At 42.0% G+C, this 16523-nt stretch overlaps 2 protein-coding genes, 2 non-coding genes and 1 pseudogene across 5 annotated transcripts; 3 read left to right on the forward strand and 2 right to left on the reverse strand.

Annotated features, from left to right (window-relative positions):
- Window positions 1-59: 59 nt before the first annotated feature.
- LOC117865420 (glyoxysomal fatty acid beta-oxidation multifunctional protein MFP-a-like) lies at window positions 60-5448 on the reverse strand (annotated as a pseudogene).
- A 1687-nt stretch (window positions 5449-7135) lies between these two features.
- LOC117863273 (large ribosomal subunit protein eL18y) lies at window positions 7136-9955 on the forward strand. Its single transcript, XM_034746909.2, has 5 exons — window positions 7136-7290; window positions 7371-7460; window positions 7809-7937; window positions 8124-8309; window positions 9572-9955. The coding sequence occupies exons 1-5, from the start codon at window positions 7288-7290 to the stop codon at window positions 9728-9730; spliced, it is 567 nt and encodes a 188-aa protein (XP_034602800.1). The 5' UTR covers window positions 7136-7287; the 3' UTR covers window positions 9731-9955.
- Window positions 8566-8641, forward strand: LOC117866025 (small nucleolar RNA snoR53Y). Its single transcript, XR_004642725.1, has one exon. It is a non-coding gene; the product is annotated as a small nucleolar RNA snoR53Y (small nucleolar RNA).
- On the forward strand, window positions 9315-9413 carry LOC117866020 (small nucleolar RNA snoR69Y). Its single transcript, XR_004642720.1, has one exon. It is a non-coding gene; the product is annotated as a small nucleolar RNA snoR69Y (small nucleolar RNA).
- A 502-nt stretch (window positions 9956-10457) lies between the features above and the next one.
- On the reverse strand, window positions 10458-15358 carry LOC117863272 (probable ethylene response sensor 2). Of its 2 annotated transcripts, none has more exons than XM_034746907.2 (6): window positions 14810-15358; window positions 13368-14340; window positions 12352-12720; window positions 11994-12260; window positions 11254-11381; window positions 10458-11114 (listed from the first exon to the last, which is right to left on the reverse strand). In XM_034746907.2, the coding sequence occupies exons 2-6, from the start codon at window positions 14271-14273 to the stop codon at window positions 10883-10885; spliced, it is 1902 nt and encodes a 633-aa protein (XP_034602798.1). In that variant the 5' UTR covers window positions 14274-14340; window positions 14810-15358; the 3' UTR covers window positions 10458-10882. The 2 variants fall into 2 exon arrangements, with proteins under 2 accessions (XP_034602798.1, XP_034602799.1); XM_034746908.2 differs by lacking the exon at window positions 14810-15358 and having other exon boundaries at window positions 13368-13450; window positions 13552-13682.
- Window positions 15359-16523: the final 1165 nt, after the last annotated feature.

The raw sequence follows: 16523 nt of genomic DNA on the forward strand, positions 1-16523 counted from the left end.
TAAGACAAGGAGACGACCGTTCGTTGGAAGATGGACGGCTAAGACTATTTGCAGCCAGCGAATACTGGGCCTGGGTGGGCTCGAGCCAGGCTGGGCTGAAGGAAGGCCCAGTTCGCTCAGGCTGACAAGCCACAAGCTCAGGATGGACAAGGTACTGAAATGGTTTTTCTTGGTGATTGCAGACAATTTTTTGGCCAATACAAATTCGACAAGTACTCAGTCACATTTCTGGTGGTACTGGGAAAAAGATGGCTATGGTTTCCATTCATTAGTTCCAGTTGTACACATTTTGGGAGTTTTCTAGTTACATCACTTTCAGTAGTCTGTGACATACTCCCGACTAGATCCGTGATCCCGTCATCCAGCATCCTCTGAAGTCTGAACTTTGAAGCCATGTTGTTGTTATTCTATCAAATATCAGCCTAGAACACAAGATGCTCCCATGATCTAATATTCTAATTCAGAGCCGAGCCTTGGCCTGGCTTGTTGGAGCACTCTGTAAATGAAATTCAGTACCAAAAGAAGAAAAATTGTCAGAAAGTATATGTGCAAAATCTTGCAGAACTAAAATGGCGGTTTCTGAAGAATGGGAGCGCACTAGCCCCAGACATTGTTCTCACCAGAGGGACACCTCCTGCTGCTCTCTCGGGCAGGTATGAGCACGGCCTGGAGAAGTGGCCATACTTCTTCTCCCACTCCGACAGCTTGGCATGAATGCGCTTTGCGCCGGTGGAGTCTGCCCAGTACATGATGCCACCCCTGGTTGCGCCATCAGTCGAGCAGTTCGTCGCAATCAGACAGAGTTCAGTTCATGTGGTGAGACAACATAATTGCATATTGTTGGAGCCACAGATAACAAACAGGCCGGTATGATGGGAATCCCATGCCAAAGATCGAGGCGATGTCAAGATCGGAGGCCTTGGCAGCGATGCCATCGTCGAGGACACGGCAGGCCTCGTTGATGACCGGGAAGAGCACCATCTCCACTATGTCCTTGCCCTCAAGCTTCATTAGCTGACATCAGTTCCAGAAAGCTTCCCTGTTACAAGTGGTTATTGATGCATTTTTTAGGGAGAGAAATAAGCCTACATTTCGGTAAACGAGGCATGTTTCTGAAGCTAGGAACAAACCTCAGGATCTGTCGAGGCTCCAGCCATACTTCTCAATTTCTCGACATACTTCATGGTATCTGGATCAGGGATTGCCTTCCTCCTGCCCTCATACATGTAAAACCCCTTTTGAGAGGTGGGTGGAACATGGTAATTGGTAAACGAGAAGAATTGCAACCGTCAATAGATCTGATCACATTATACACTTGTAAACCCTATCAGGGAAACCGATAAACCAAAGGAATCTGCAAGTCTTGCATGGTAAACTAGACCTGTCCATTTGTCTTCAATCATTAGAGGAACCAGCATAGACTTGTAAACCCTGTCAGGGAAGTTCTCAAGGTACCGCGTGCCAGTGGCCAGAACAACACCAAAACCAACAAGGTCTGCCAGTCTGGAGAAAAGTAAATTATAAAACGTTCCATGCAATGATTGAAATTTTGATACAAATAAAACTTTTCAACAAATGAAAACTCATTGTCTAAACGTGTAGGAAGAAGAAACTCTACGCGGAACCTGAATGGACCCACTGGCATCCCAAATTCGGTACAGGCACAATCGATCTTGTAAAGTTCCAAGCCATGATGAAGCAGAAAGAGTGCTTGCTGAATGTAGGGAAAGAACATCCGGTTGACAGCAAAGCCAGTACAGTTCCTGACCACATCCAGCAAGTCGATAACAGCTTGTGGCAAGGTGTGCTGGGTGCGGACTATTTCCAGAAATATTTAGTAGGAGTAAGGGATTATCATGCCTGAATTTAGTTTGGTAAAATTAAATTACTTGAAAAAGTGTGCCCCAACAATACGCTCTTGGCAATTTGTATCCTGTCCGATAAGTTCAAGATCGATGGTCCAAGTGTTAGTGGCAAGTATACAGTGTGGAGGACAGTGCCGCTCCAATTCAGCAAAAACTTGATGCTTAAGTTTCACATTCTCTATGACAGCCTGTTGATGAGAACAAACCCAATAAAACAAAATACCAAAATCGATATACTTAAGTAGTCCTAACATAATAGATTGGTGGTAATAAGTTATAGGACTTGCCTCAAAAACCAAATCAGCCTCCTTGAATCTCTCGTAACCAACGACACCGATAAGAAGTGAGAGTGTCTTTTTGCATTCCTCCTGAGTTATTTTCCCTTTCTTTACATGCCTCTGCAAATTAGCTGGTCAAAAGAAATTAATCAGACAGTGCAGAAAACATCCTGTTTTTGTTTGGCCGGTCTGATACCAAGATATGTAATAAACTAATTTTCCAACGCAGGAGCCGTGTAAAACGGGAACAGTGCAGATATGTACAATAAAGTACGAAAAGTATGTTACTAGGCTATCAATGCAATTACTGCATCCTGTACCTTTGATCCTGTCAACCCCTGCATTTAGTAATTTTTCATTTGCTTCTTTCAGTATAACATTATAATGGTTCAGTATTAGAGTGGTTGCAATTCCAGAACCCATAAGTCCACCACCAACAACGGCAACTTTCTTTACATTCCTAGGTATCAAACCCAAGTCTGTAACCCCAGCAATCTGTTGCAGTTTACAGAAAAAAATGTTTACATTACGTACTGGATAGTTAATTGTGATGCAAGTAGAGTAGATTTTTATGCAAGGGAATATAACTAGAATTTGTTGCGTCATATAATACAAAGGAATTAAGCTTCACGTGATGCACAGCAAAGTTATACAAATAACCCTTTCCCTTCGTTACCTTTAATGTTGCACGCTGAGAAAAGAATACATGGACTAAGCTTTTACATGTGTCTGAGAAAAAAGGTTCTTGGAAAGCAATGCCCTCCTGCAATTAAGATGCTTAAATCTTCTCAAAGGGTTTTCCATCAAGCAAATGTATTAAAAAGAAAGATGGTAACAATATGCAAAGATAGCGATTTTATATTAAAAGTACCTTGAGAAGCCCAGGTCGAGGTCCTGAAACTATACCTTCTTCAATAACATCAATACAGATGAGAGGATGCTTAAGATTGGGAGCCCGCTTCCGAACCTGATCTCTGGCAAACTTCAGGATCTCTCTGTACTCCTCAGGGGCTCTATCTTCTCGGTTTTGCTTAGCGCTCTGACCCATGGTCTTCTAGATTCACAGACATCCAAAGCCCAACGGCAAGCGGTGCTCAATAATTCTTCAGGAGGAACTATCGCATCAACAAGACCTAGTTGATGGGCTTCTTCAGCTCTAATATGCTTGGAAAGCTGGTGAAAATTGGTTTCAGGATAAATGGCAAAATTGTGGGACAGGACATCAGAGGAATGAAATGAGTAGGTGAAATGGAAACAACCTACAGTATCATTTCAAGTGCTTTTGTCAGTCTGACATGGCGTGGAAGTCGCTGTGTTCCTGAAATTTAGGGGAAGTGTAAGTCAAATAAGAGAAGCAATACAACATGATAAGAGAATTTACTCTATCAGTAAATTATTGCAAGGACCAAGAAATCTTAGGAGGGAATATCATTAGACTGAAGATCAATAATCTAGTTCTTGATTCACTTGTGAAAATGTCCCAAGAAAACATAAGCTCAAAGTTACATTTTGTAATTGGATTACCTATATGCATAAATCAACCCAAAGCAGATAATTAATAATCATGATATTTAAGACCGGAAGTACATTTACATGTAATTGAGTCTTCTTTTCTGAATAAGTCGTACTACCTCCAAAACCAGGTATTACTCCAAGCCGAAGCTTTTGAAAGCATAATTGAGCCGTTGGCGTTGAAATGCGTGCTTGGCATGCCTAATTGGGAAAAAAATATCAAGACTATTCAAGAATTTAGATAACACAAAATGGGTAAGAAAATGATGAAATGAAGAATAAATCATATGGGTCCGTTGTACCATGGAAAACTCTAATCCCGCACCAAAAGCAAGGCCATCAATAGCAGCTACAAGTGGTTTTTCAGCAACTGTTAAAGATAAAACCCATGGATTCGATTTATTAAAAGTGGTCCCAGTGATACCATGAACAGAGGAAAAGAGGTAAATTGCAAATATACCTTCTAGAGTATCAGTCATGGCATCTATGAAATCGACCTTTAGCTTCTCCACTGTTAGATTATAAAATTTCAAGATAATGATAGTAAGTTAAGCAGATAATAGCACAAAGAGAGTTAAACCCACATATCTTTTTCTGAATAGCACCAAGGATACTAATGTCCAATCCTCCACAAAATATCCCTCCCTTGCCTGTTAAAGATTTGAAATAGAGGCAGGTTAATTCGCATGAAAAAAACCTAAATTATTTAGTGGTAACCGTGCTAGGTGAACTGAAGAATGCAAACCACAGTGTGCATATTGCGCATATATGGATATAAGCTTATCCTAAACCAATCATTACCTATAAGAACAATGGCTCTCACATCGTTCCTTCGAAGGGCTTCTTCATAGTTTGCCATCAAGCTATACAGGACTGAAAATATATCATGGGGAACCAGTCAGAAAAGAAATTACCATCAAAGACTCCATGAAGTACTTAAGAAGCACATATCTTCAATTGCAATGAACTATGGTTGTACTCGATCTAATAAAATTTTGCTTCACTATAGTACTTAATGGTTGTCGATCAAGTGTACTTGAGGACTACTATGTTAATGACATAATGCTGCGATGAGAATGGAACAAATTACTCGTTAATTAGGAGCAGCAGAGCACACCCAAACTGGCAAAGTACTAAAGTAGTTACAGCTCTCTTCAACAATTCAGACCACTCAAGGTAAGACTCCTTTGATGGCTTCAGTAAGTAAGTAACTTTCGGACTCAGACTCTTACAGATGTCGTATCTATTTAAAAATACAGACTTCAGTTAAATCAGGGTTCAATTAGGATCTGCCACATCATTGTTTGCGAAGCATGCTTTTTTTGTAAAAAAAAAGAACCATATTTACCGAACCCTAAAAAAGGAAGGACAAGAGTTCAGGAGACCCGGGAGAAGATTCCTTGAATGGAGAGGGCATTGACGGGCGGGTTGACGACGGTGATGACGGCGACGCCGTCGTCTCCGATCTCCATCTCCGTCCTGCCCTTGCCCATCTCTTGGCTTCCGTTGTTGCCTTGAGAATGGTTGGAGACTTGGAGTTCTTGGCGGCCTCTTGCCCTTCTCTTTCTCTCTTCTTGATCGACCTTGCAGCTGCAGGGCTTGTTGATGCAGTTCATTCGCCAAATTCAATGCGTTTTTAATGAACTGGTTTGCCGTGCGCCAGTAGTGCTCCTATCGTCATAAGCACTGACGAGTTGATGTGATTTGGACTGAAAAATGGCGGACACCGGACAGGACAGGAAGTTTGGTTCGAAGTTGGAAGAGAGATCAATTGAGCCATTCAGAAAGGAACTAGGCGAACTTGGCCGTTGGCGCTTGGCACAACGTGACTATGGCTGATGGCATGCATGCATGCTTGTCCTGCTAGCACATTGGTTTGGAGCCATAGCCACAACATTATTTTTATTTTTCTATTAGTTTGCATGTGTATGTACTCAGTATTTCTTGATCTTCTTTTCTACTTGTCATTTGGATATCGACATTAATTGTCCTAAAAAAAATACTATTATGTTCATAAACAGATGTGTTTGTGAAAGTTATAAAAACCATAATCATTTTGGAGGCTTAATTATGAGGTGCTGCGGTAGATTGGTGTACGTGATGTATTCGTTCTTGTTCCTCGTCTTTTAGTGGAGATGAGTGTAGGATTTTGTTCCTTCTTCCATTTGTTTGGGTTGCTTTATAATTTTTCATGACAATGGCAAATTATAGATTTTAGGAAAAAAAGATCCCTCTCTCGAAGGCAATAACCTTCTTCCGTTTGTTTGGGTTGGTAATAGTTTTCCATGCCAATGGCAAATTATAGATTTTAGGAAAAGAAAAAGATCCCTCTCTAGAAGGGCAAATGTTCCCTCCCTAACATGTGCAGTGATAGGTCCGGTGAAGGCACACACACCCCGAGTACACGAGGAAGTAGCGGCTTGTGTGCGGCATGCATATTCAGCCAAAACAATTGAGAAAAAACACATGCGGTGATAGCGATGTGTAAATACGTAGGTAGGGTTGTGTCATCTTGCATGAAAAATAAAAAGGAAAAGTCATTGGCTGAAAATACTAGAAGCGCTCGTGTTGTGAGCTGAGTTTGTGTGCAGCATGCACATTTAGTCAAAAAAGATGAGAAAAAAAAAACACATGCGGATGATAGTGATGTGTAAATACGTAGGCAGGGCTGTGTCATCTTGGCATGAAAAATAAAAGAAAAAGTTATTAGTCGGAAATATTAGGAGTCGTGCGAGGGATTGCGAGTGGACATGTCACAGAATAGCATGGGTGGTCACTGTAGGTGGGCCGAACCACTGAAATTGAATAATGGAGGCGGATTGAGGTGGCAGCGCGGTGAGGCAGCGGGTGCGCCACCGCCCACTGATGGTCGGGAGATAACCGATGGACCAGAATTAGAACGAGGCACGAGGAGCTGCCGGATTAAAATGGAGAAGGAGGATAAGGTGGGTGCAGTGGTCGCGAGGGCATGGTGAGTTGTTGGTGGACCTTTTGTCACTTTTCGACTCGTGGATGTGTCCCTAACTCCTAACAGCATTATTATCAGCGGCATACACCATGATTATGTGGATTTTGCATTGAAAATACTATTACATTGACAACAACTTTATTGAAAACCTACAAACTATTTTAGCCATGGTACGAGCTAAGAGAAAGATACAGATTTTCACGGGTGATGTCAAATGGTTTCTGGTTCTTTGTTTCTTTGATGTAGACCTCAAATCTGTAGTTTGACCCGATACATATAACCACATTAGGGAGCATACTTAACATCATACTACTTCATTGCCTTTACGGGATTACATCTTACAACCACAAAATGAAACTGAACACGTATCCTGAACAGTTTGCTGATACTGCTGACGGGTAGCTGTGTGATACGCCCAACCACATGAAAAAGGCTCAAGGCCCAAACCATCAGAACGAAACAGCTCAGAAATCTGCATTCTGTAGCCCATGAAGGCCCACACGTCAGCCCAGCCCACGCACTCAAAACCCTAGCAGCACCCCCGCGGCTTCCGCTCCCCACTATAAAGCTCCTCTGCGCCGCCGCCACCCTCCTTCCCGAGCCGGAGGCGGACAAGGTAAGCAGCCGCAGCAGGAACCCTAGCGCCGCCCCCGCAGCCACAGCCATGGTGAGCACCCCTTCCCCTCCAGTCCTTTCCGGAGACTTTCCTCGCCGTTTTTCTGGCGCTGATGTCGCGTTGTGTCGTAGGGTATCGACCTCGTCGCCGGCGGGAGGAACAAGAAGACCAAGCGCACCGCGCCCAAGTCCGACGATGTCTACCTCAAGCTCCTCGTCAAGGTACATCACCACTCATCTCGTATAGTCATGTGTCCCCGTTAGAGACGGCGATGTTTGGTTCGGCAGATCTGCCCGTGGCTGCGTTGTTGGTTTCTGAAAAATGCCCTGTGATTGAAGTCTCGTACTGCCAGCTTATCATAGAAGCACCTGATTGAGGATTAGCTTGTTGGGGTGGTGTAGTAAGCATGTGAACTTCATTAGGTTGGGAAGACTTCAGGGGAAAATGACTCGTATTTTGTTCATTTCTGTTTGGTAGGTGTGCAATAGGTGTTCTTTCGCGTTATAAGAATTGTCCCATTGTATGTGTATGCCGTGGTTTTTATTTGTGCACGTATTGTACTTGTGCAGCTGTACCGTTTCTTGGTCAGGAGGACCAAGAGCAGCTTTAACGCTGTTATCCTCAAGAGGCTCTTCATGAGCAAGGCCAACCGCCCTCCCATCTCTCTGCGCCGCCTTGCCAACTTCATGAAAGGAAAGGTATGTGGCTGACAGTCCCTTGAACACTTCCCATCATTCCAAAATGTGTTAAGATTGTTTTATGTAACTGGCAGATGAAGTTTGCCTAATTGTAAACAATTTATTATAGTTGGTGTACATTTATGTGGTAGCTTGGGTATTATAACCATGTGGATGGTTCTGAAATAGTGTCTTTTATGGTAACAGGAGGAGAAGAACATTGCTGTTATTGTTGGTACAGTCACAGATGACAAGAGGATCCAAGAGATTCCAGCAATGAAGGTTACCGCACTTAGGTTCACCGAGACAGCAAGGGCTAGGATTATCAATGCTGGTGGGGAGTGCCTCACATTTGACCAGCTTGCTCTCCGTGCTCCACTTGGCGAGAACACGGTATGCTTCAGTTCAATGCGACAACATGTTTCTGAAACAATAATAGTTTGTACATGTTTGAAATTGTAACACTTATCAATAATTGTAAGCCTCATGAACCTAATAAGCATGACAAAAAGTGTGTAAATAACTTTGCTAATCCTGATGTTACCCTGATTGTTTCAGCTGGATTATTCTCATTAAGATTTGGTAGAAAAGCAAACTTTTCAACCTTTTTTGTTGTTAGTTTCATTGATTATGTAAATCCTAATTTCTGGTTCCCAGTGATGGTATAAATTAACCATGCTAATACTGATTTCCTTTGACGAGTATGATAATGTGCTGAGGGAACCATATATCTGCATTATTTCTTTCACTCACCTGGAACATTAAGTTCTTTGTTCTTTTTTGGTTCTGCTAATTCAAATGTTAAGCAGCAGCATGTTGTCTTGAATGATGTTTGCAATGATGATACTTTCTACCCAGCTCATTATGAAACTTCCCTCTGTGGGTTGTCATGATATGTGCTTTTCCTTTGAATCTGAGCTCATTCAAGAATTTTATGCTCAGTTTTTTGTACCTTGTTTTTCTTAGCAGCACTATCTTACTATTTATTTAGTTGCCTGAGTTAATTAGGCATAACTAGGTCTATCACCTTGCTGTGATGATAAATTTTCTAATCCCAGCTCGATGAGACTTCCCTTTGTGGGTTGTCTGGGATCAAAAAAAGACCTTACTATCTGAGCAGGCTTGTGGTTTTGTTATGTTAGCAATCTTTTTAAATGTGCAGTTCATTCTGTCATGTGCTGATTTCAAAACATTGTGTAGTCTTAAATGATTTTTGCAATGATGATACTCTTTTACCCAGCTCATTATGAGACTTCCCTCTGTGGGTTGTCATGATATGTGCTTTTCCTTTTGTATCTGAGCTCATTTGACAATTTTGCTGAGTCCTTTGGTATTTAGTTTTTTTAACAAGCTTCTGTTCTTTTGCCTAACCATTTAGTTACCTGACACAGCTTGATTTTGTTCTGCAGTGATGATAAATATTCTAATCCCAGCTCTATGAGACTTCCCTTTGTGGGTTGTCTGGGATCATAAAGTTTCCTTGTATCTGAGCAAAGCTTTTGCATTCAATATTTCAGCAGTCTTGTATATTGTGCAATTTATCCAGTCCTGTGCTGTAATATTACCATTCTTAGTAGAACAATCCATGTCCTGCATTGTTTAAGCTTCCTTTAATTTGATGATAAGCTGATGTTGTCAATGTTGGCCTTCTGTAGGTCCTCCTGAGGGGTCCTAAGAATGCCCGTGAGGCAGTGAGGCACTTTGGCAAGGCTCCTGGTGTGCCTCACAGCCACACCAAGCCATATGTGCGCTCCAAGGGAAGGAAGTTCGAGAAGGCTCGTGGCAGGAGGAACAGCCGTGGGTTCAAGGTCTAAGTCGTTGGCCTTTGCCTGTGTGTGTTGCCATCAGCATTGTGCGACAGTTCTGTTTGAGCGATCGACAGTAATTAGTAATCACTTTCTACTGAGAGTAGTAGCACAATTTGTTGTCCTGGTTATAATTTTGAAAGATATTTGAAGGATTCGTGGTGTTACCCGCTTGTTGAGCAAGAAGACAATGTTCTGTTGCACCTCTTATCAGAGCTTGGCATTTATCATCCATGGCCCTTCTACTGTTATGCTGTGCGTCTTATGTGCTGTGATTGTAAATGTTTGGTCTATGGTACTGACGACTATTCGGTTTCTGGTGAGGGCCGTTCGAAGTAAACCTGTTCCAGCATTATTTCTCACCCTACTCGAACTGTGGAAGCTCTTCACGTTGACATATTATCATTGGACGGTCTGTTTGGAACGGGGTGGTTTTGGAATCTGCATCCATAGGAATTGGCATAAACGTAGTACACTGACACGTGGAGTAGAGTAAGTTAGTGAAGTTGTTGAGATAATAACACCTCCCAATCCGCAACACGCCTGTTACATACTTACATGTGGTGATGTAGACCTATATTTCCAGGACCAGGCAATAGTTAGATTCAGATTATGTGTTGCACTATTTGTTAGTAAGACAAGATAACAAGCTTCTGTAGACAATCTAATCTATGATCAAACAATTTATTCACGCTTCTTACGAGTTTAAGCACAAACTTCTTTCAGGATTCAGTGATTTATCAGACCAATGTTTTCCGGTTCATTTCAAGCTCATGAGCCTTGTTAAAGCCATTAGCGTTTCACTGTGGTTCACTTCATTGCCTCATGTACAGATCAGCTTTTTTTCTGCCTAATACACTACATCACCCCTAAACCACCTGCAATAACACCCTTTATGTCACAACTTACACCAACACTGCTCTCCTTGCCCTTGATTCCCTAGATACGAGCCACAATTATAGACTCGCACAACCACGCCTGCAGCTGCGATAGTGCATAAGCAGCAGCCTTGGCAAGAGCAAGATACCTCTGCAAAATGGGAGAACGATGTCTACCACACCATGGTACATGGACACTGCGAATGCAACTAAGAATCATGATCGCAAAATTGGGCTTGCAGCTCGCCTCTCGTTGGATGGAAGTTGCCTCCGTAGATTCTTGTCATACCATTGACTGGTAGCAAAGCGGAAGAATTGGCATGTCGCTGTTGGCTATTGATGATGTATCTGGACCTGCAGCTCCTTGTTTTAGCAGGACAGGAGGTGCAATTCTTCGGAGATTTGCATTTGGTTTATTATCAGATAGACCTAGCTTCACAAAGAATGTTGTGGTACAGCCCTTCCCTGCACCTTCACTTTCGAGCCAGATGTTCCCTTGCATAAGAGTGACAAATCTGAAGGCACCAGAAAAGGCAGATATATAATATATTAACATCGGAGAGCAAATGTTTCAAGGCTAGAGAGCACACAAATACAGTATATTAATTTTTTTGAGGTAAAATGAATATGAAAAAAAAAACTTTCCAAGTATACCTTCTGGAAAGGGCCAGCCCCAACCCATTGCCACTACCCAATTTGTTTGTAGCATTTTGCGGGTGTGCAAATTTTGTGAAGGTGTGAGGCATATCTTGTGGGCTAATTCCACAGCCGGTGTCTTTTACCTGCAGCATTATATAATATCAGTTGTGCTGTAGACATTGTACAAAGTAAGAAGCAAATCAATGTTGCGGTATGCTTGATCATTGGTTTTCCTGCAGACAATAACCTAGACTCTTGTGGAAAATCTCTGATTATTGTAGGTCTTCCTTATGAAATAGAACTGTTCATTTAGATGAAAGGCCCACCGAAAGGGGCATCGCGGGAATCTAACTTCCAGTTTCTCCTCAAATATGATAGTTAGGTATCGTTGCATAAACATACTTAGACCTATAATACAATGTCAAGGACTACCAAGAGAGAAGATACTCCAAAAACCCTCCTTTTTAAATCAGGCATGTTGAACAGTAAAAATTAGAATCCATAGTGTAGGTGGCTAATTTATATGCTAGGGAATACAACTAACAATGAGGTAGCCAGGAAGTATGGTCCTACAACCACTGCAGTATTGCACTAGATAGCTGGGTATGACAAATAGCAGTAGACACCTACTGGACATTACTGCAACCTATGGAGCATAACAAGCAATGGTGAAGGCACACGCATTCATAGGCAGATCCATACACTAAGAAGATGTAAGGCATTAAATCATCATTAGTAATTGTTCATCAGCTAACCTGCACAGCCAAGTAAAAGGACCCATCAGAAAGAACTGGATGGAAGTCGGGAGCATATGGGTCCCTCAAAGAATCTGGCCTCGCAACAGAAGCTGTAATTGAAATGTGACCCTCCTTTGTAAACTTAACAGAGTTCCCAGCAACATTTAGTATTATTTGCATCAACCTCTTTTGATCACCAATTGCCCAGGTAGGCAACTCTGGAGCCAAGTGAACCATTACTGATTGCTTTTTGAAGGCTGCTACTGGCTTAATTAAATCAACCACCTACAACATTAATAAGTGAGTTAATCCGACTTCCCTTATGCATAACATCATAATGAATTGCAAATAATAGGACTGCAGAAAGGGCACTTACATCTGTAAAGGTGGCATGCAGATTAAAAGGTGCAATTTCCAGCTCAAGACTCCCATCCTCAAGCTTGGAGATATCTAAAACATCATTTGAAAGAGTTTCTAGAAGATCGCTACTTTTTAGTATAGTCTCAATCATCAGGCGCTGTTCTGCAGTAAGTTTTGTTTCTAAGAGGAGCGATGACAAAGAAATTATTGCCCGCATAGGAGTCCGCATTTCATGATTCATGACTGCAAGAAAATCATTCCGAGCACAAATAGCCATCTCCGCCTCTCGACGTGCTGCATCCAGAGCAATATTCTGCTCCATGAGCAGATCACGGGCTCGCATGGACTCTTCCAAAATGGCAGCATGGGACAATGCAACTGCCACCTAAATGAGCAAATGATCTTATTCAGTTATGATATTTATAATGACAGAAGACATGGCAAACAGTGCAAAATACTTCATACAAAAGCTCATCTATATGCTAAGTGATAACACATAGGCTCTGCATCAGCAAGAATCGCTTAAAATAAGTGAAGTGAAAAAAAAAAACTGAGAACTCATCGCTGCAAACAACACAAAAAAACAAACAGGATGACAAATTCATTTCTGGAAGATTTAGCAAGGCAACTACTAAACCTTATAGGAGACAATATTGCATCATCAAAAGGAGTTAATCAACTCTAGAATAACACAGTTTCTGTTACAGCACTTGGCTGAATATTCCAGAAATATTTCTTTAATAGCAATGGAAAATGTCATTTAAAGCAAGTTAGCAACTGAAGTCCTTCTAAACAATGACCACAAACTGAAAGTGCTGAAAGGCTATAAAAGAGCATCACTTTCTTAAAAGGCATCTTATTAAGAAATAAAATAACTATCAAGAAAAAATATTTTTGCTCAAAACTAAAACGATTCAAGACTTGTAGTGGTAGTAGATACTGGTAAAAAAAATGCAAGGGTTTACTGGACAACCATACCAGATACAAATGATGTATACATGAGTGCACAACAAATATAGAATTGATAATTACCTGGTCAGCAACGACTTCAACGAGCTCCAGTTCATGTGGACGCCATTTTCGTGCACTGTCTGGAGGAAGCATCAAAACCATCACTGCAAAGGCTTTTGCAGATAGCTCAGGCCAATCATTTATTTGGAAATTCGTAAGCTGCAGCAGTGGGACACGGACACCAACGACCTCTGGTGGCACATACCTGCTTGTCTTAGTCTTTATCGAAGCCAATGGGGAATTATGTGAAATCCTCTCAGCACGATTACTATTAAAAATTGTAGTGACGATTGGAAGATTGATAGGAACAACTGATCCAAGAGGAGCATTGTTATGGAGTGTATGTGAGAGCTGAAGGGTTGTTCCAGAGCGGGATGGCATCCACAAGGCACATTCTGCTAAACCAAGAGTTCTTCCCATCTCAACAAGTGTAGTTCTTAGAATAGTGTGCCTGTCAAGTGTGCTTCTTATCTCATGTGTGAGCATGTGCACATGTCTTCCCGTCTCCTCTTGAGTTCTTATTATCCCCATCTCCCTATCAAGCTCCTCAGCCTTAGCCTTTAGGAACCTCTCCCTCAATTTCACACTCAATAAATCAGGAATTATATGAACAAGCATCAAAGCTGTTATGCATGACACAATTGCTGTCGCCACTTTTGCCACCGTCAATACCACAGCTATGGTCTTGGTATATGCCGTGAAAGTCCACATGTTTATCAAGTGGGTTGCTCCACAGAGAACAATGAAAGCACCAAACTGTATGATTACCCATCGGTACGGGAAGAAAGCTGACTTCTGAACAAAGTATATGAGCTCCAAAGGGATTGAGAAGTACGCAAGTGCGATAAAGAAGTCAGATATGTACTGATATTTCATTAGGAGATCATCAGCCTGCCAAAGTGGCTCAATGCAATCGCAACCATCCATCTGCAATGAGCTAAAACAGCAATCAAGAAGCTTCAGTTCTTGAAACAAGTAACCATCAAAAGCCCACCTGTGAGAACATAGCACCATATACTCAGATTTACTTGAATATAATGCCCATGAAACCATGAAAAATTAGGAGTACAACTATCAGGATGCAGCATGAATAAGTTCCAATACGGTGCTTGGGTGCGAAACATACAAAGTTAAGTTAGACTACTAGAGCCAAGCTAGGAAAATACTACAATTACAAAAAAGGTGCAAAAAGAGTAAGACCAGTCATCTATGAGAAAGAATCTGATACACTGATTTTTCCTACAAAACACGAAATGCATATGATTTCATGAATCGAAGCATGAGCGCAGTTATCTAATTTGCCATCACCCATCGGCAACAACTTGTTCCAGAGTACGAAGGCCAGAATCCAACCCATACAGCAATGGCTAAACTCTACCTCACACAACCATTTCATAAAGAACCACTGCAACTTATCCTAGCATGGACTGATGGATACATGAACTGTTTACCAAAAAGCTTACCCTGCAATCCCGGAGGAAGACCAGACGGGACTACGCGTAGGAACAGCCCGAGCAGAGCTCGAGCATCGCAGGCAGGAATCCGCTCCAAGAACAGCGCGGAATGCAAGAAAGGCGGCAGCTTCAATCCGTCAATCGCAAGAAAACCTCCTCCACAAGCGGACCAAAACCAGCGTCGGAATCAAGAGCCGCCGCGGCACCAAGACGCCACCGAAAAAAAAAACGCGGGCTTTTGCCGCAAAATCGAGGGAGGATTCCGGATGTTGACTTGAGCAGCAGTTGCGATTGGGAGGGAGGATGGGAACTCGGGGTTCGATCGGCGCGTGGAGCAACGGAGGAGGAAGAAGATGCGAAAGCGTCGCGGCTCCAAGTGAGCAAAGGAAAAAAAAAAAGGGCGTCTTTTTGGTGATGGTTGGATGTGAAAGCCCAGACGAGAAACTCCGCCGCTAATTGGAAGCAAGCGAGTGCTAATTGCGCTCCACCCTTTTGTCTGCGACGACGATTAAAATACTAGCTGAGGTAGCAGCACTGGAATTCCCATGTTGTGCTTGCATTTCAAGCCGCGGCTGTATCCAGGGAACAATGACTCAATGAGCAGCCATAATATTTTCTGCTAGATTTATGTGTAGTATGTGTTACGCTATTATTGGCAATTATTGTCAGTTTTAAAATGTTCACATGCTAGCACTGCCATAGTCCCCATTAGCTACTTCCACTGTCCCTTAGTTTTTTAAGGTACATAATTTTAGCTATACATCTAGATATATGAAGATATATTATAAATATTATGAATTTAAAAAAAATTAAAACGACCTATAACTTGAAATGGAGGGAGTAAGGTATTTTGCTTGATATATTTATACTAGAAAAAAAAGATACATTTGTATAATTTTTTGTGTAACTTGAGCAACTCCAACAATTCCACACTCTTTCTCTTATTGCTTAGGATCTAATTCCCCCCCCCCCCCCCCCCCCCCCTATCCTGCTCCTACTTGCATGCAGTATATTCCGAGGAAGAACTAGTCACACTTTTATTAGCCATATCATGAAGACACTAAAACTTTGGGCAACTCCAACTTTACTGGTGAAGAAATTAGGAAATAAAGTAATCATGGAATAACTTGTTTTCTAATGGGTGGATTATGGCGATCCTCGGTGATAGCGACTGGAGGGACTGGATGCAGTGCACCTGCTTGTATGGAGATGAGGAGAGATCTGAAGGAGACTTTTTGGACTTGACCCAGGCAGGGCCGGCAGCCAAGCCCTTTTTTGACCCTTTTGGCCATGTGTGTCAGGGTGTGACATCGACGCCGACGCGGCTGGCCTGGACCCCATCTTTTCTTCTCACTGTCGTTGTTCCCGATAATTAATTAATGTGCTCCGCGTCACAGAATGCAAGGGCTGTGGACTGGAGCGCACCGTTCTTCACATGGATTCCGTAGAGATTTTTGAGAAGCTTTATATTGGGGGTCAAAACAATTTCACCAGTGAAACTAAAATCGATGAAATACAAAATAGTGGTTTCACTCTACTCAGCTTCTAATTCATTTTAGTTTCGATTTACAGAACGACTTCACGCAATAGTACCTCGTTTTACACAAAATAGGTGAAATCGAAGCTAAAAGAAGTTCTTAATAAGATTTTCTTTCCGTCATTGGTGGAAAATATATGAGCACAATTTGGTACGGACGTTGTAGTAAACTTCTTTTGTAGATAC

Source organism: Setaria viridis, chromosome 7 (assembly GCF_005286985.2).
Source record: "Setaria viridis chromosome 7, Setaria_viridis_v4.0, whole genome shotgun sequence".
Lineage (NCBI taxonomy): Eukaryota > Viridiplantae > Streptophyta > Magnoliopsida > Poales > Poaceae > Setaria > Setaria viridis.

Bases quoted from the DNA above. Each gene is read 5' to 3' on its own strand.
- LOC117863273 (XM_034746909.2), top strand. The intron at 7,461-7,808 runs GTACATCACCAC...GTACTTGTGCAG, and splicing joins ACCTCAAGCTCCTCGTCAAG to CTGTACCGTTTCTTGGTCAG. The intron at 7,938-8,123 runs GTATGTGGCTGA...TTATGGTAACAG, and splicing joins CCAACTTCATGAAAGGAAAG to GAGGAGAAGAACATTGCTGT.
- LOC117863272 (XM_034746907.2), bottom strand. From the start codon at position 14,273: ATGGATGGTTGCGATTGCATTGAGCCACTTTGGCAGGCTGATGATCTC. The intron at 12,721-13,367 runs GTAATTATCAAT...TTGCTCATTTAG, and splicing joins TTGAAGTCGTTGCTGACCAG to GTGGCAGTTGCATTGTCCCA. The intron at 11,115-11,253 runs GTATACTTGGAA...TGGTGCCTTCAG, and splicing joins GGGCTGGCCCTTTCCAGAAG to ATTTGTCACTCTTATGCAAG.